The sequence below is a fragment of the Harpia harpyja genome, chromosome 18 (assembly GCF_026419915.1).
Source record: "Harpia harpyja isolate bHarHar1 chromosome 18, bHarHar1 primary haplotype, whole genome shotgun sequence".
Taxonomy (NCBI): domain Eukaryota; kingdom Metazoa; phylum Chordata; class Aves; order Accipitriformes; family Accipitridae; genus Harpia; species Harpia harpyja.
The window spans coordinates 4,095,890-4,115,089 of NC_068957.1; the positions used below are offsets into that span (position 1 = coordinate 4,095,890).

At 43.5% G+C, this 19,200-nt stretch overlaps 1 protein-coding gene across 4 annotated transcripts in view; it reads left to right on the forward strand.

Annotated features, from left to right (window-relative positions):
• The window catches only part of CAPN6 (calpain 6), a 73,940-nt gene that overhangs the window by 36,525 nt on the left and 18,215 nt on the right, over positions 1-19,200 (forward strand). For all 4 annotated transcript variants that reach the window (XM_052813826.1, XM_052813824.1, XM_052813823.1 and 1 more), the window contains exons 4-9: positions 4,289-4,420; positions 4,894-5,102; positions 5,481-5,673; positions 14,387-14,580; positions 16,297-16,374; positions 17,600-17,795. In XM_052813826.1, the coding sequence (XP_052669786.1) occupies positions 4,289-4,420; positions 4,894-5,102; positions 5,481-5,673; positions 14,387-14,580; positions 16,297-16,374; positions 17,600-17,795 (1,002 nt within the window). The remainder of the gene's footprint in view (positions 1-4,288; positions 4,421-4,893; positions 5,103-5,480; positions 5,674-14,386; positions 14,581-16,296; positions 16,375-17,599; positions 17,796-19,200) is intronic.

Below are 19,200 nucleotides of genomic sequence, written 5' to 3' on the forward strand. Positions count from 1 at the left end.
ATGTATCAGAATGCTGTAGGACACAGACTGGGTTAGGATTGCAAGCCAGTTGACAGGGTTGAGAATTCAGACTTATCTTGATGTCTTGGGAAAATAGTGTGCAATAAATAGGATGGAATTCAGCATCATTTCATCAATGCAACCAAGTACAGTGCTTTGGTATTAAGCAACTTCATGGCTCAGTTAGGGAGAAAGAATAACTAGGCAGCAAGTCCATAGAATAGGATCAGAGGGTGGATCATGGTCTGAACACAAGTTAAATATGGGAAGCTCAAGTGAAAAAGACAGAAAAATGACACCCCAGCTTCAGTAAGCAAGAGCATCGAGCTCTGCTCAGCACTGCTAAAGCCTCATTTGGAGCATAGTGTCTGGATTTGAGCACCACACTTCACCAGTGATACAAGACATGAAGAACCAGTTATTAAGACTAGAGAAGAGAGACTTAGAGGTTAGAATTTTGTAGATTATATGAGGGGTTGCTGTAGAAAGGAAGGGTAACTGACTGTTTTTCCCATTCACAGAAGACTTGAGCTTGTAGAGCAGCTCAGCAATGCACTTCGCTGACCAGGAAGCGTGTGGACTTTCCCTCACAGGCTGTATTAAATGCGGGTTAGAGAAGCTTCAGTCACAAGTAGGTTAGGGATAGCCAATTTGGACACTAGGCAAGTGTTGGAACTGACTAACTTGTCAAGGTCTCTCCCACTGGTATTTCCTGTGATCCTATGCTAACTGAGTTTCTCATCTCCAGACTGCTCAGTGTTCTCCCAGTCTGCTCATTAACCAGTTCATTTACTTGCTGTGTTACAAAGAGATGAACCAATTAAAATCAGAAAAAGGGGTTTGTGAGCCACTTTATTTCTCACAGCATCAGTGGCTGAGTAACACTAAATGTCAGATATTTCGAGCCTACACAGTGCAGCAAAGATAGGAGGTGACACAAATAGACTTCTGTCATGCAAATGAAAGTCTGGTATGAAAATAAGAGCATCAGGGTTTTCAGCAGAACCATGAGCCCCTGTAACCTCTTACCTCACTTTCAGACTCTGTACAGCCTAATTACAGTTCTGCAGATGGTGTTTATTTTATTATGCACATGCGTAAGGGGAGAACTAGGGAGAGCTCTGCATCTTGGATGGTGGAATGCCTCTTGTGGGCATAAATAATACAACTGCTTTTATTAGCAGTGTTGTATCAGAAATAGTTTGTCTATTATATGTTAATGATGTATAATAAGACCCAGTAAACTCCTTTAAAGTTTTTCTTGCAAACGTGAAGATATTTCTCTTTTTTACACCACAGATGATTCAGGCTGACCCTGAGAAAAGGGATTAGGGTTAAACCACTATATTTGCAAAGGAGCTACTTCTAGTGGAACTCGGAACCTAAGTGCTTAGGTTGCAAGGGAGAGGAGACATCAGGTCTCCTGAAATGCCTGGGCCATATCTCATGTAAGTGTCTCTTCCTTGTAATTCCTCTGATGGTAGTTGGCTTGGTCCTTGACTACCCTAAATTATCATTGCATTATTGGAAAGGTGATTTTTAAAAAAAAATTTTTTTTTTTTTTACATGCTTGGGGCAACTAAAAATGCTTAAAGATTCTCACAAGGACTGCAGAATAATATATTTAAATAGCACATATCTAACTGTGTTGGGGGAATTGTGGCTTAGATAGCTAATTCCATCTCAAAAGTATTCCTTAGAATTTGCTATGCTGCATCAGTGATGAAAAGCAAAAAGCCCAGAAGAGAGCAAACAGCTGAAATTAGCTATAGCTTGCACCAGAGTATTATTGTGCATGTCATCTGAGCCACATAGTGACAGTCATCGTAGAAGCTGTTATAATGGCTGTAATTAATGATAAGAGAAACGGAGCTGATGCCACTTTCTTGCACTGTTCTTTAGTCTCAGAAGTCTGGGGCTCCTAGGCAGTTTAATAAGAAAGGGTTCTTCAAGCAGGATCCTGAAGAATTTAGTGACTATAGTGGAAACAGGGAGGTGCTGTTTCTAAGTTCTGCTGTTCCATGTTTGCTTTGGACCCCAGTGGTCAGCAAATGCTAATCTCATCCATATGTTTGGCAGTTGACACGTGCTGCTCTCTGGTTTTTCTCTGAGGACTGTGTGAGATGCGAGACACACTTCAATTAAAAAATGACAGTTTAATGCGGTTATTTTTAGCAAAGCAAACCAAATAAGAGAATTTGTTTGTAATACACGGTAGTGCTTAATTTCTTTCAAAACCAATGAATATTTTGGCTTCCTCTAGTGACAGAAAAGTTTGGACAATTTTAACCCTGAAAGCTCAGTTTATCCTTTGTTTATTATGCTAACAAAATAACATTTTGAAAGGAAAAACAAACTAGAAAGTATTACTGCCAGAGATGCATGGAAATGGGATATGAAACTTGAGTCTACCCAAGCTAGATTTGGAATGTGTGCTACCACTGCAAAGGCCAAGTAGTCAACTGATGTCAACCCCTGCAATAGGCAACTGGGTTGATTTACATCAGCTGAAGTGCTAGCCTGAAGTTCCTGTTACCATTCCATATCAGAGCATCCAGGCAGGTTAAATTAATCTGTCCATGATGCAGATGACTATCTTGTACATGGTCAGTTTTCCTTGTAGGCAGCGTTTTCTTATTCAGAATTCTATTAAGGTCTGTTAATAAGGTTTGAAATTTCTCTAAGTGATGACACATGTAAGAAATACTGACAGAAGAACAGTGTCATATAATGATCAGTTACTTGTTTCCCAAGAGGCATTTAACATTTCTACCAATTGTTATTTAATGAGAAAGGTCTCATGCCAAAAATATCATTTTCTTAAAGAAAGCAGCAGCAGCTCCATGCATTACATACCGTGAGCTGACTTCAGGCTGCCATCTGCTAAACCAGCCCAGGAAAACAGGCTTTCAGCTCAGCACTTGAGGTGGTTCTTTTCTGTGAAAATAAGTTCAGCTGGCACTGATTTGTCACAGTCCCATCAAAGGGAAGACTGAGAGGTTTTGACATGCCTGTGGTGTGTAGCCAGGCTTGGATTGCAGACTTGGTATTTTGGGATCATCATCTATAATTATCAAAGGGCAGTGAGAATCCATGAGGTAAGGAACACAGCTCCTTATTCTGCTGCTAATAACAAACTGGAAAGACTGCAGTAAATTTGGAGTCTCCTGCCATTTTAAGGTGAGAGGGAGTTAATTATTCTGCATTTCTAATGCCTGGATATAAGATAATTTCCTTCCCACAGTGTTGAAATTTAGGGTTATTCCTAAAATGTGAAAGAGCAGAATTTCTTACCACTGTCTGCTCTTCCATCCTCTCAACCAGTCAGGAAAAGCAATGATTCACATGAGAGATTCATGAGCAATCATGAGGCCACATACGTATCCGTTCAGCAGAACACCGTCTACCAAGGATTTCTTGGTAACAAACACAGTGCTGCTGCCAAATGTACCCCTGTGGCTTTCCCATGTTCAGTGATACTTAGAGGTGCTCCTCTTGGTGTCTTGAACTGCAGGCTATAAAGAGACAGCAAGGGGCAAGCTAGTGAGGAGCAGGGAGACATCACAGGAAGAGCCAACTGTGCTTTGGTGAGAATCTGCATGTAAATGGAGATGGAGGCAGGAAAGCAATGGGGGAGGAGGAACGAGTGGTTCTAATAAGAGGCAGATAAATGAGAAAGATGAGACCCACAGAATGAGAGGCGTATTTCACAGACGTGTATTTTCTGCCTTCTTTGGTGATGGGTGGCAGGAATCATTGCAGTAACTCATGCTGTTGGTGGAGGAGGGTTTCCAGTATGTCAGCCAAGGGAGTGGCAATGAAGGAACAGGAGCTTAGAGTTCTGGTGTCAGTAGCATCATTTCCTGCTGCTTTTCGTGATGGGGGTTTTTTTTGGTCAAAGCCTTTCCCTGTAATGCTTCTTCCTTCTCCTTTCACTTACTTTCAGTTCATTAACTGCCCCAATGCCAAATAAGTCTTCCAAATGTTGAATTCATTCCAGTCCTCAAAGATTACCTTCAGCTGAGGACAGAACTAGGAACTCTGGCAAAAAAATCGGCAAATCCTGGTGTTTAGATAAAGCAGCACAATCTACTGGTAAGAACTTAAATAATCCTGTATACCCTGACTTTCAAATATCAGTGCCAGAGGGCTTTTGAACTTCCTGGTACAGAAACTCCACGCTTCAATGGGAATGTGATGCAGAACAAGTAAGGAGAGGAATAGCTGGAAGGATGCTGTGATCATTTCTGGAGTGGAGTCTCCAGTAATCTCTGGTTTGCTTTGTTAGGACCTCTGTGAAGACCCCCACCTGTTTGTGAATGGAATCAGCTCCCACGACTTACACCAAGGCACCCTGGGGAACTGCTGGTTTGTGGCTGCATGCTCCTGCTTGGCTCTGAGGAAGACCCTCTGGCAGCAGGTAGGTGATCAATGTGCTTGGTGCATGAAATAAAGCTAATAAACCTTGGTTGTTTCCCTGCCTATCAGCCAACATTTTTCCCTCTAGGACCAATGTGCCTCTGATGAGTGGTGAATTTTGGTGGATTCAAATCTTCCCTTTCTTTAGAAGTTCATTTTTCATGTTATGAGACCTCACCACTCCACAGTCCCATTGAGCACCAAAGAAGAAATATAACAAAGCCAGAGAGTGCAATAGGTTCTGTTTGTCTTTCTCTGCAGATCAGTTTGAATTTTACTTTCCTAAAAGATTCTGAAGTGGGACTATATTTGACTTTGTACCAAATTCACTCTCTTTTTTCACTGCTTCATCTATTTCAGGTCAACTGCTCATGAAGCTGAATACCAGCATAGTACATGTTCCAGGGCAGTCTGCCCTCTGAATAAAGTTTAATATAGTGCATTTGATGAACTTTTCCTTTCATGGTTTCTCAGGTGATTCCAGACTTTAATGAACAAGAATGGGACCCTAAAAACCCAGAGAAATATGCTGGGATTTTCCGTTTCCGTTTCTGGTGCTTTGGAGAGTGGACAGAGGTGGTTGTTGATGACCTGCTGCCAACAATGGATGGGAAGTTGATCTACTGTCATTCCAATGTGAAAAATGAATTCTGGAGCGCATTACTGGAGAAAGCTTATGCAAAGTATGAGATAGTTCATTGTCCTTTTAGTCATTAGTGCTGTCCATCTGTTTGTTTTGCCTTTCAACTCTATCATACTTTCCATAGGTTTTAGGTTTGCTGCTAGTAGAGAACCTAAAAAAGATTGAACACTCCTCCTTTAACCTGCATGGAGGAGGTGAATCATAAAAGAGTGCAAGGTACTCCAGCAGTCTAAAGCCTTAAGGATCGTTACACTCCTTTCCTAGAAACCCAGCAAAGGTTTACCTGCAATCTGCTGTTTTGTTTTGTTCGGGTTTGTTTTTTTCTTGGTGAAACACAAATCTATTACCTACATTTAAGCCAAATTAGACCACTTCTAACAGCCACTTGGTAACTGAGAATGTTCTATGTTACCTCCAGGCTGGCTGGATCTTACGAATCCCTAGATGGAGGCAGCGCTGCAGATGCAATTGTGGATTTCACTGGAGCGGTGGCAGAATCTATTGATTTGGTACAGGGCAAATATGGTGAGATTATTTCTGAGCAGATGAAGCTGTTTGAAGACTTGCTGAAAGTGCATAAAAGAGGCGGGTTGATCAGCTGTTCCATTACGGTATGTATAGAGAGATGGATTTTAGGAGTTAATTTCAATGAAAAAAAATCTGGAAAAAATACCATTATTAGTATAAGTATATTGAGTATGTCCTTCATTTGTATGCTTTGGAAAAGCTTCGTATGGAAAAAGCAAGTTGGCAGCGCTGTCAGCCAAGTACAACTCCATGAGCTACTAAATACAATCACAAAACTGCAAAGCCATTTGTCCTGCCACTTTACTGTGGATCTGAAATGCTATTCATTCTGAATGGTCACAGTTGTGTATTGACCTGAGGTTAATCCACCTAGAATGTCCTAATTTAAAGGCCAGATGGCAGCATTCGATTTCCGTATTTCTTAGGGAAATCTGTTTACAGAAAACCATTCTGCTGGCACTGAGCCGCTGAGACTTCTTGACTTTGGTTGTGATGATGCAGTCCTTTTGTCAGTGTAACACCGGAGCTGAGCTGAAAGGCTGAGCTCACTTGGTTATTCAGGTAGTACTCTTTGTTAATAAGACTCCCCATTAGAATTAACCAGCAAAACTTGCCTACACTGGCTAATGTGAGGCAGCTAACTCGGGTGCCTACATTAGGAGGCCATGACCCTGAAGTTCCCTTAGTCAGTAGAGAGGGGATGGCTTCCCCAAGGGTGATACAGGGTTGCCTTCTGTGGCAGCTTTACCTCGCTCTGTTCACTTGAGGTGCTAGAATGCAGAAGAGTAGCAGCTCCCAAAGGGTGCTATATACTTCACAAACCACAGGCAGACGAGGGCCTTGCACAGCCCCTTGCCATAGGAGGGAAACCAGCGACAACTAGGCTTAACTTGCCTTCTACCGAAGTCTGCAATGCCAGGCCACGACTGGGTAGCAGTGAAATTCTCGCATTGTCTGGAGCTGTTACCGCACATGGAGGGCTAACAAACTGCCATGGCACCTGAATATTTCCTAAAAGATTGCTTTTAAATGATTTTTAAAGTGCAGCCCGCAGGAAAGGGGTCATTCTCTAGAAGTTGCAGGGTTGGCATCTAGGTGCCCTTCAGCATCTTACTCCCATGCCCTCTGCTTCCAATTTAAGACTTTAGCTAAGACTAATCTCATGTGGACTTAGCTAAATCACTTAAATGCTTTGCTTTAATTTCCCTGTCTGTGAAACAAAGATTGTATTACTAGCACCTGGCTGTTTCACACATGTACTTTAAACTGATGGACCCCCAAGTGTTGGTTCATTCAGAAATTCTTGCGAGTGTCATGGTAGTTGTGCAGTTGTCTAGAACAACAGAAAATCAGCCATGTCTGGAGATGCCTGAGAACATTATCTGTTTAACTGGCCCTGGCCATGCACTGCCCTGCACCAGTGCCATAGAGATTAATTTGAACCTGAGAACTCAGCTGAGATAGGAGTCCTGAACTATCCCTCCCAGCAACATCAGGCAACAGCTCAGAAATAAATTCTTCTAGGTCTTTTGTGTTTGTTTTACCTTTTTCACAAGCTCTGAATTTTTATTTAGGAAGAGTTCCATCTGGTTTGCTGAGACCAGGCCGGCAGACCAGACTTCCTGGTGTGAATTGTTGTTGTAAACATTGTTTCTGGGATGATAGGTTGCTCCCAAATGCTAAGGCAGTTCAGTTTCTTAATGTGGATCTGGTGAGGAGATAGGCTAAGTACAGGGAGTTGTATCTTAAAAAGCAATTAATTAGAGTTGTAATGCCTTCACTTCTTCCTGGCATTACATTTCTGCCTGTCAAACGCAGATGCTTCTAAACATTGCTTACACAGGGGCTGTTCCTACTGGTTTGGCTTGACTCGTCTGCATTTAACACTTTTTGATAGATGTATTGTATACACAGTGAAGCTTGTTAGGTATAGAATATTTAATACTCAAGTGGCTTCACTGCTGACTTACAAACATGTCATCATTTTCCTTGGATTACAAAATAGCCCTGACCTTCACCATTTAGAAATTTGAACAGACAGTAGATGTTTAAATATCTCATTTAAATAAATGCCTTCAGAATGAGGTGGGAAAGGCAGCCCAGCAGTAAGAAAAGCCTGGGGGACAATAAAAGCAGCAGGAGAGGTTACAGACTCCCATGCTGTCAAGGACTCTTGTTTGCTTTTAGTTATGAAAAATGCAAGTGAAAGTGTTACATTGGGGAAAGCCCAAACCCATTGGAAATGTCAGCCAGTCTTGTTGTAACACGAGCTGATTCTTTAGGAGCTGTTGTTGGTGAAAGGCAAAGAGGTCTTGGCAAGAATCTCACAGTTGCCAGACCATCTGTCAATTCCAATTTGATATAAATTTCTCTTTTCCTTTTTTTTTTCACCCTGATTTCTTATCTTTGGGGACTGAACACTGTTGTATCAATGCAACACGTGCCTTAGGAGAAGGACCCTGTCTTTTTAGACCCGAGAAGTTTTGAAATGGGTAAAAAATGTCTGAGAAAGTACTATGTGCGTTTCATAACTCTAATAAGTCCATCTCTGTCCACCAGAGCAAAGGCTTGCTTGATCATTGAGCTCTTAATTAGATTATTACAAGTTTACATGCAAGGATTTGCAGAGTCAAATCTTCCTTCTGTCCTGGTTTCAGCTGGGATAGAGTTAACTGTCTTCCTAGTAGCTGGTACAGTGCTATGTTTTGAGTTCAGAGCGAAGAATGTTGATAACACTGATGTTTTCAGTTGTTGCTCAGTAGTGTTTAGACTAATGTCAAGGATTTTTCAGCTTCTCATGCCCAGCCAGTGAGAAAGCTGGAGGGGCACAAGAAGTTGGCACAGGACACAGCCAGGGCACCTGACCCAAACTGGCCAACGGTGTATTCCATACCATGTGACGTCCCATCCAGTACAGAAACGGGGAAGTGGGGGGCAGGGATTCGCCGCTCGGGGGACTGGCTGGGTGTCGGTCGGCGGGTGGTGAGCAATTGCACTGCGTATCATTTGTACATTCCAATCCTTTCATTATTGCTGTTGTCATTTTATTAGTGTTATCATTATCATTATTAGTTTCTTCTTTTCTGTTCTATTAAACCGTTCTTATCTCAACCCACGGGTTTTGCTTCTTCTCCCGATTTTCTCCCCCATCCCACTGGGTGGGGGGGAGTGAGTGAGCGGCTGCGTGGTGTTTAGTTGCTGGCTGGGGTTAAACCACGACAGTCCTTTTTGGCGCCCAACGTGGGGCACGAAGGGTTGAGATAACGACAAACCTGACCAGAGCTTGTTAAAACAAATTTGTTATAAGCATTCATTATATCGGTCTAATAGTTGCTGGTCATTATGTTGATTTATGTGTTCTTAGAGTTGTTGCTCTGGTTTTTAAAGTTCTGTTATGTATCACCTCGCTTGCTGTATGTAGTCCCTCTTCTGCTGCTTATCATCCGTGGGAGGTGGATTAAGGTTTTCGCTTTGATGTATTGTATAACACTGGTTTATGGTATGATAAAGTCGTCGGCTGTGGGATTAATCCGGTACTTGCACCCAGCATTGTCACCTTTATACTGTGGAAGCCATCTGTGGGAAACTATTAATAATTATACCATTTACCTTTCCTCCTTGGAAAACCAGTCTATGGGTGAGATACCTTTCTTCCCCTCTCCTTTCTCCTTCAGTCCAGTTACAATGGTGTTTGAGAATTTTGAAAAATTTGAATACTCTTGGGATGTTGGGACCAGCACGGTCCTAGCCCTACTGCTAGGAATTAGCATGCTTCTGAATGTGGTTCAGCTCTCATTTAAGGTTAAACAACTATTTAAGAAAATCACCCAGAGATCTGCCCCAAGGCTGGATAATTATGAGTGGCAGGGTGTGTGGGGTAGTATGGGCAAGTACCTAGAAAAGTGGGCACCTCCAGTGTTTTGGAAATTCACCCCTGAACAAGTGCAGAATCCAGAAGAACTAGTAAAATATTTGGAAAAGGTATGCTGTCACCCCGGCAGCTCCAGAGAGATACAAATTACTGCAACGTGCTGGGGCCTGGCCCATGCCTATCGAGCCCTGTTCGACACCACTCAGTACCCTCAAGGGGAAGAGAAGGTCTCTGGACCTAACAACAAAACGATGAGCACTGTGGCTATCCAAACCTCAGCGACAGGCACTGCAGCCCCTCCAGCCTCGGCAATGAGCACGGCAGCTACCCAAACCTCGGCAACGGGCACTGAGGTCCCTCCAGCCCCAGCAACGAGCACAGCAGCTACCCAAACCTTGGCAACAGACACTGCGGTTATCCAAGACCCGGCGAGCGGTACTGCAACTGAACCAGTGGACCAACCTGCACCAGTATCAGTTGCCCCCGTACAGAAAAAGAAATATACAAAAAAATCAGTTCGCTTAGCGAAGGATGAAGGCGAACCAGGGTCTCCTCTACACATCACGCGACTGATGCCACGTGGAGTAAGTGGATTGCACTGATCACACAACGGGCTCGCATAGGAAACCCCAGTCGCCCAGGAATTTTGGAAGTGATCACGGACTGGCCAGAAGGCAAAGATTTTGGAATGTCGCCAGAGGAGGAGGTGGCACGTGCTGAAGAGGCCCCGCTGTATAATAAACTGCCAGAAAATGAGAGGCAATATGCCCTGTTCACTGACGGATCCTGTCGCATCGTGGGAAAGCATCGGAGGTGGAAAGCTGCCGTATGGAGTCCTACACGACAAGTTGCAGAAACTGCTGAAGGAGAAGGTGAATCGAGTCAGTTTGCAGAGGTGAAAGCCATCCAGCTAGCATTAGATATTGCTGAAAGAGAAAAGTGGCCAGTGCTCTATCTCTATACTGACTCATGGATGGTGGCAAATGCCCTGTGGGGCTGGCTACAGCAATGGAAGCAGAGCAACTGGCAGCGCAGAGGTAAACCCATCTGGGCTGCCGCACTGTGGCAAGATATTGCATCCCGGCTAGAGAATCTGGTTGTAAAAGTACGTCACGTAGATGCTCACATACCCAAGAGTCGGGCCACTGAAGAACATCAAAACAACCAACAGGTGGATCAGGCTGCCAAGATTGAAGTGGCTCAGGTGGACCTGGACTGGCAACATAAGGGTGAGCTATTTATGGCTCGGTGGGCCCATGATGCTTCAGGCCATCAGGGAAGAGATGCAACATATAGATGGGCTCGTGACCGAGGGGTGGACTTGACCATGGACACTATTGCACAGGTTATCCATGAATGTGAAACATGTGCTGCAATTAAGCAAGCCAAGCGGTTAAAGCCCCTGTGGTATGGAGGGCGATGGCTGAAATATAAATATGGAGAAGCCTGGCAGATTGACTATATCACACTCCCACAAACTCGCCAAGGCAAGCGCTATGTGCTCACGATGGTGGAAGCAACCACTGGATGGCTGGAAACATATTCTGTGCCCCATGCCACCGCCCGGAACACTATCCTGGGCCTAGAAAAGCAAGTCTTGTGGCGACATGGCACCCCAGAACGAATTGAGTCAGACAACGGGACTCATTTCCGAAACAACCTCATAGACACCTGGGCCAAAGAGCATGGCATTGAGTGGGTGTATCATATCCCCTATCATGCACCAGCCTCTGGGAAAATTGAGCGATACAATGGACTGTTAAAGACTACATTGAGAGCAATGGGGGGTGGAACTTTCAAACATTGGGATACACATTTAGCAAAAGCCACCTGGTTAGTCAACACCAGAGGATCTGCCAATCGGGGTGGCCCTGCCCAGTCGGAATTTTTACATACTGTAGAAGGGGATAAAGTCCCTGTAGTGCACATAAAAAATATGTTAGGGAAGACAGTCTGGGTTACTCCTGCCTCAGGCAAAGGTAAACCCATTCGTGGGATTGCTTTTGCTCAAGGGCCTGGGTGCACTTGGTGGGTGATGCGAAAAGATGGGGAAGTCCGATGTGTGCCTCAAGGGGATTTAATTTTAGGTGAGAACAGCCAGAATTAAACTGTATATTAGTTGCTATATAACCCTGCTACTGTATATTATCCTTACTATAATTATGTGCTATATCCATAGTACTATAGTAAGAATCACTTAGATCAAGCAAGAAAAGAACTGTGATAAAACTGAGCAAAGCGCAGTAGTGATGGAACCAGAACTGACTCCAGCATGCAACAATCCAACGGTGCACACCATCCTCCTGCTGCGCCAAATGTCACCTGCTTGTCACACTGCACTGAAGCCCAATTCTGCTCTACCGACTGAGAGGACTTTGCACCATCCCTCCTGCCCAGAAAGACTGGTATGACAGATGGAGCCCAGAGTCGGAAACTAAATGAACTCAATGAACATTTTATGAACATGACCCATGAACTAAAGGAATGATATCTCTGTGTGTGTATACATATATATATATATCATTGCTCATATGTCTTAAAGGGATGGAAAAGTGATGATTGATCAGGATGTAACTAAAGGTATGGGAACTGTGCATGACGTCAATGGTATAGAATAAGGGGTGGATACTGTCCTGGTTTCAGCTGGGATAGAGTTAACTGTCTTCCTAGTAGCTGGTACAGTGCTATGTTTTGAGTTCAGAGCGAAGAATGTTGATAACACTGATGTTTTCAGTTGTTGCTCAGTAGTGTTTAGACTAATGTCAAGGATTTTTCAGCTTCTCATGCCCAGCCAGTGAGAAAGCTGGAGGGGCACAAGAAGTTGGCACAGGACACAGCCAGGGCACCTGACCCAAACTGGCCAACGGTGTATTCCATACCATGTGACGTCCCATCCAGTACAGAAACGGGGAAGTGGGGGGCAGGGATTCGCCGCTCGGGGGACTGGCTGGGTGTCGGTCGGCGGGTGGTGAGCAATTGCACTGCGTATCATTTGTACATTCCAATCCTTTCATTATTGCTGTTGTCATTTTATTAGTGTTATCATTATCATTATTAGTTTCTTCTTTTCTGTTCTATTAAACCGTTCTTATCTCAACCCACGGGTTTTGCTTCTTCTCCCGATTTTCTCCCCCATCCCACTGGGTGGGGGGGAGTGAGTGAGCGGCTGCGTGGTGTTTAGTTGCTGGCTGGGGTTAAACCACGACACTTCCTTGCTGTCCAAGGGAGTGAGTGTCTTAAGGCCCAATGGGTTACAGCCCAATATAGGTGAGAGAGACTCTGGATATGGCTCAGTGCAAAGATGCCCATGCTGACTCCAGCAAGGGTGTGGTGAATCCGGAGGCACGACCATTTGGATTGCTTCTGGCTCAGAAGAAGGGTTGTAGCACTGGCACAGCTTTACTTTTTCCACTGTCCTGCCTGGTACATGTTGCTTAGAACCAGCATTGTCCTTGTTTTGTAAAGGGCCAGTCATTCAAAGCAACTCCAGCATCTTTATATGATACTGCCTTTTTGGTTTTAGATGTACTTAGGAGATTTTGATCTGGATGCATTAAATGAAATTGTGGTCTTTTACAGAGCTTGACAATTTTTATGTATTCTTAGATCAGCATCTGATCAGGCTTAGGTCATTGTCCTGGTTTCAGCTGGGATAGAGTTAACTGTCTTCCTAGTAGCTGGTACAGTGCTATGTTTTGAGTTCAGTATGCGAAGAATGTTGATAACACACTGATGTTTTCAGTTGTTGCTCAGTAGTGTTTAGACTAAAGTCAAGGATTTTTCAGCTTCTCATGCCCAGCCAGCGAGAAAGCTGGAGGGGCACAAGAGGTTGGCACAGGACACAGCCAGGGCAGCTGACCCAAACTGGCCAACGGTGTATTCCATACCATGGGACGTCCCATCCAGTGTAGGAACTGGGAAGTGGGGGCAGGGAATCGCCGCTCTGGGGACTGGCTGGGTGTCGGTTGGCGGGTGGTGAGCAATTGCACTGCGCATCATTTGTACATTCCAATCCTTTCATTATTACTGTTGTCATTTTATTAGTGTTATCGTTATCATTATTAGTTTCTTCTTTTCTGTTCTATTAAACCGTTCTTATCTCAACCCACGGGTTTTGCTTCTTTTCCCGATTTTCTCCCCCATCCCACTGGGTGGGGGGGAAATGAGTGAGCAGCTGCATGGTGTTTAGTTGCTGGCTGGGGTTAAACCACGACAGTCATCCAGCAGGATGGTTTACTGCCTGATCACTGCTGGAAGTTAGGCTTCTTATGTGAAGTCTATGAGGAGCAAACCCAGTTCCTAAGACAGCCTGCAGATCTGCCAGTTGCCACATAAGAGAGGCCTGCCAGGTCATGAGTGAGGTACAGGACAGGTTTGACAAATGTCTAGAAAGTTTTCTTGCCTTGTGCCCTCTATTTTTACCCACTGCCAGTAGTTCTTCTGTGTATCAAACTTACCCCAACACAGAAACAGGCAATGGACTCACTGGCTAAATCCTTAGGCCCTACAAAATGTCCAGCTGAGGACACCACCAGACAGTGCTATGTCTGAGCACAGTCATCAATATCCAGAAGAGCCATTTTGTAATGATGGCAAGATTTTGGAAGGGCTGATAAAGGTTGTCCATCAGCCCAGTCTTTAACTCTCTGAGGCCAGGAGGAGACAGAATGTCTGTAGCAGGCAGTGTTCTCCTAAACTCTGGGCTTCTGTCTGCTAGGACTTGTCTGGCAGTACCATGCAAAAGACCAGACTAGTGAGCCACTAGTTTTGAGCCCCAGTGCTGTTGTTTCCCTGCATAGTCAAATCACTTGGGAAGGGAACGTATAGCTCTGTGAAAGAAAATAAGGCTTCCTGTCGAATGCTTAGCTGTCAGGTCCCTCGATGATGCGAGTTCTTTTTCTTAATTGTCATTCTTGGTGCTAAAGGCTTCCTCTGGCAGTACCAATGAAATGGAGACAGAGATGGGTCTTGTCATCGGCCATGCCTACTCAGTCACTGCAATTCGGAAGCTGCGCCTTGGAGAAAGGCTCATGTTCTCTTTTAAGGCAGAAAAGTTGTTCATGATCAGGCTGAGGAATCCCTGGGGAAAAAGAGAGTGGAACGGTGCCTGGAGTGACAAGTAAGTGCTGTAAATCCTGTGTCAAAGGAATGAAACTGTGATTAGGGCCACTGGATGTTAGATGCATGGTTAAACGCTGTTGAGACACAATGTCGGTCTGCAATACTCAGCGATGGCTGAACCATTGTGCCATCTCTTCCCACGTATAGAATTCTCTGAGCAAATGAACACATCCTGGAGGAGCCAGGAGGTTATGGCTTCCTGGACCTTAGTTTACTGTATACATCATTGTTCTGGCACACTGGAGCATGAGTAGAAAAATAGCCTACAATTAAGGTGATGAGTCAAGAACATGACGTTTGTTCCCAGCTTCACCAGTGAGTTTGTCTGTGACTCAGTTTCTCATCTGCAATTGCTAGCTGCTGGGGATGGTATAAGTCTTTTATTCTTGGATAATTTAAGTGACTGGTGAAAAATGCTGTAAAATTGCCACATTTGTGATTTCTTGAATTATTTTCTAATTAATTTTAATGTGGACCATGAGCTTAGCAGGCACCCGTACAGAGACAGAAATGATTGCTGGAGGGGATGTATTCCATCACTGGCAATTGACACATGAAAAATATTTAACTAGGATGTTATTCAACACTGTGTTTACTAGCCACTGTTAGCATTTAATAATGTAATGTTCTTAACAACAGCATATTAACTTCTTATCCTCCATACTTCAGATAGCAAAAATCTATTACTTTCAAAGAGTTTGGTTCAGGTGAAGTGCAAAGAATGTGCAGAAATGCTACTGTGTCTTGTTTAACTTAAGCCCTTGTGGTTCCCCACTAGCCCTTGCCTTGGCACAGCTGCCACTCATTCCAGTGGAAGTGCTGAGGAGTCTGAGGCTGGCCCATGGTTTTTGGCCTAACAGAATTAAATTCAGAATTTCCAAATAGGTTAAGAAAATGTCTGTTTTGGCAAGCAACCTCCCTTCCTTCCTGCCAACCACGTTCAACTATATCCTCCAAGTACTTTTGGAAAGGGAGTGAGGAATTGTGGCTCTGTTCATCTAATGTAACACATTAGGGAAGGGGCTCATGCTGTCTTCTGTCGTGTTGTCTGATTTAAGCACCAGACTACTTGCATTTAGGATCCTGTGCTCCCCTGCAGTCAGTGGAAAGAGGCAGGTGCCAATGCAGAGCACATAAGCTCTATGCTAATGCAGGCAATGAAGTGTCTATGCAGTATAGTGTTACTCTGGAAACTGGACACTAGGTTCCTGCTGCAACAGTTTCTTCTCAAAGGCTCTCTGGGGAAATCTCAGACCTCAGGCCTGTTTTATTTAAGGAGACTGAAAGACGAAGAGAATACTCTGGTCTAAGTGAAATGTTCAATAAGATCCTGAGGAGGAAAACCAGGTTTCTTTTGAAGGGCCTTCAGGGAATGGAGTCAATCTCATATGACCTTCCAAAACAGCTGTTTAAGTGTCCTAAGAGAGGGTGTGACAAAGGAAATCAATAAAGTTCTGCTCTAGCTGTGGCAATTTCCCATTCATCTCTTTCTTTTTTAGTAGCTTTCAAATCCATTAATGTTTTAAAACTCCTCCTGTAAGCCCCACGCTTTCTTCCTGGATATCATCTGTCCTTTCAGTACTCCAATGTTACCTTTATAACAAGGGACTGAGAGAGAATTTTACTTGCAATTTTTTTTTCCAGGTGAGAGTGTTTAATTTATTAATCATCTTTGTTGGGTTCCCCCCCCCTTTTTTTTTTTTTTGCCTTTTAGTTCTGAGGAGTGGAAGAAAGTCAGCAGTTCAGAATGTAAGAGCTTGGGACTCACTCTTGAGAATGATGGAGAGTTCTGGTGAGTGGGACTCATGTGAAGGGTTTGGAGACGCTGGCTACACTGAGTAATTGTCATTAATTCTGCCATTTAACAGCTTCGAAAACAAGTTCCCCAAATGGATAAGATTATCCAGTCCTGGCACAAGGTCTTTTTCTTTTAAACTGTCAAGGGTGACAGAGAAGAACAGAAAAAATGGATTAGTAGAACAAAATTAGTAGCTCTTAGTAAATACGTTTCAAACACCCTCAAAATCTATTACCTATATTTAGGACATTCACTCAGAATCCAAGACAACACATGTGCTGGTTTACATGACAGAATGCCAAATATTGAACACGCTGTCAATCCTGCTTACTGACTACTGTGCCTATCTGTAGGATTTCTAGGTCAACCACGGCTGAGGTGTCTGTAAATACAATTGCAGCCAATGAATTTTGATACTTGTCGGTGTTTTCCAGCATGGGCATGAGAAGTGTTCATCCTCTACAGAATCTCCAGAACTCTAATAATTTTGACTCTGCTTAAAGCTTAGATACCCCGAGGCGGTCCAGCAAGTTCTTCAGTAGATCATCAATATTGCATCAGGTCTGCTGGTAGGGCTTATATGAAGAAGTCCTCTGTTTGCTTGGGTTTGTCAGAACTGGCAACTGGAAGCCAGCTGTAGGGTTTGGTTCTGGGCCATTAATAAGCCAGGACATGATGGTAGTTCAGAGATACCAAGCTGTTAGAGGAGCTGAACATTTTTTAACTGCTCTGCAATCCAGTCTGTCACTTTAGCAGGCACAGGTTATAGCATTGAGATTGGTACTAAATAAAATCTGTGTCCAGAGTACAGAGGTTTGAGTCGTGCTCAGGGACAGATGTACCAATAAGGACCATAATAATGAGATAGTGCTTTGGTTGCAGGTAATCTCTTTTGCCTTTGCAAAATACATGTTATCAAATCCAGCCTGGTAGATACAACCTATCCTTTAGGCTTAGGTGCTGCAATGGAGCAAATCCAGAGCTGACCAAACACACTGAGGTGATATTTCTCTAAATTAAGTTCTAAGATAGTGTGATTGTGGCTTCACAAGTATTTCCACATGGAGAGCGTTCCAATGAATCAGTTTGTCCTCTGGACAGCTGAGCAATGCCTCCTCTTAAATTACTGGAAGATTTCATGTGTTATTTTGGCTCTTTACGTGAGTATCACTGTTTATTTTTAAATAAACCATTACTTTCCTGGTGTCTTATGGAATAGGATGACGTTTGAGGACTGGTGTAAGAATTTCACTGATGTGGACATCTGCCGGATTGTGAATACCTCCTACTTCAGTATCCACAAGACCTGGGAGAAGAAAATGATGCGTGGGGCTTGGACAAAGAATTCAGAGCCCCTGCTAAATCGCTCTGGTGGATGCTTTGATAACAGAGAGACCTTCCTTCAGAATCCCCAGGTGGGAATCCCTGTATTTTGTGAGGTATTGAAGTGTATCCACTTTAGCTAGGGCTTCTGAAGTATCCACCCTATTTATGAGTTGGCAGTGACTACTTGACAGAAATCTCATTGCCAGTGTCTGTCCTCTGGGAGTATGCTGGTTCACTGCATGTTTCAGGGATTTCTGTGAAATCTCTCAGAAGAGTTTAGATATTTGTTTAGGGCTGATCATGTTTGGGGCTGATGAGTCAGACACACCAGGATTAGTGAAGTCCTGCCTGGACTTCTTTCAGTTTCCCAGCTGTAGTAAGGCAGCAAGTCTGATTTCCTAATGACAGAACTCCATTCATTTCACACCTTTAAACAGCCTGAAGTTTTGGTCCACTGTATTTTGTTAGTATCAATTTTGCAGTAATGTAAGATTCTCAAAGTACCTAGTCTCTTCCTCAAGCTCACCCTCTCATCAGCATTACACAATTTTCCTTGTCTCATCCTATCTGGTAACTTTCAAGCTATTCAGTTTATCTGTTCATCCATTCTTACTTCATTTCTCACCTTCCTGCCCTTCTCAGTGTTGTATGTTTTCATCCCAGTGCATGCAAATTCAGGCATAAAACTTCCATTGCTGTCAATGAGATCTGGGCACATACTACTTTAGTTATTACTTTGAAAATTGACCTTTCTGTTCTTTTGTAATTCACCACATACTTTAGATTAATTAAAGATGTTCTTTTGTCTGCGTCTCTGCACTTGTATGGGAGGTTTCTGTCTGCACCCCTCAATTTTCATAGCAGGATATTGGAGAAATGCAGCCTTTGCTGTTCAGACTAGGAGTGAATGTCAAACTCCCAGCTCATCCTGTCATATAGGTATAGATGGAGAAGCAGTTGTTCACTGCTCTGTCTTCTGTCAGTGCCTCATTTCCAGGGGGTGATTTTATTCAGATATTCCCCTATATGATTCTGGACGTATTCCAAGTGCTTGTCTGGGTCTCATTTGTAAGTGTTTAGCTGTCACAGAGAACAAAATATACACGTTATGGTTGAGTGCAATGCCTGCTGCAATGGAAGTTCTATTTATTCCAGCTTTATCTCTAGGCTAGTTGATTAAAAGGCTCTTAATAGCAGCGCTGGAACACATTTATGTTAGCTTAGGGCCGTTATAAATTACTGTGGCACATACTACCATAGTCTAGAGATAATCTCTCTCTGTTCTCCCTGAGTGAAATGCCTGACACTGAGGCCTCCTGTGAAGTTTATCTATACAGAGAGGGATTGTGACACTTCCAGTCCCTTTAAAATAACGGAATTTAAGCCAAGTATAAATGTATTCCTACAGCCACCTGCTGATTTCCAGATTGTTACCCATTAGGACAGCTGAAATGTCATCAGATCAAAGATCATCACAGTTGCATACCTCTTACA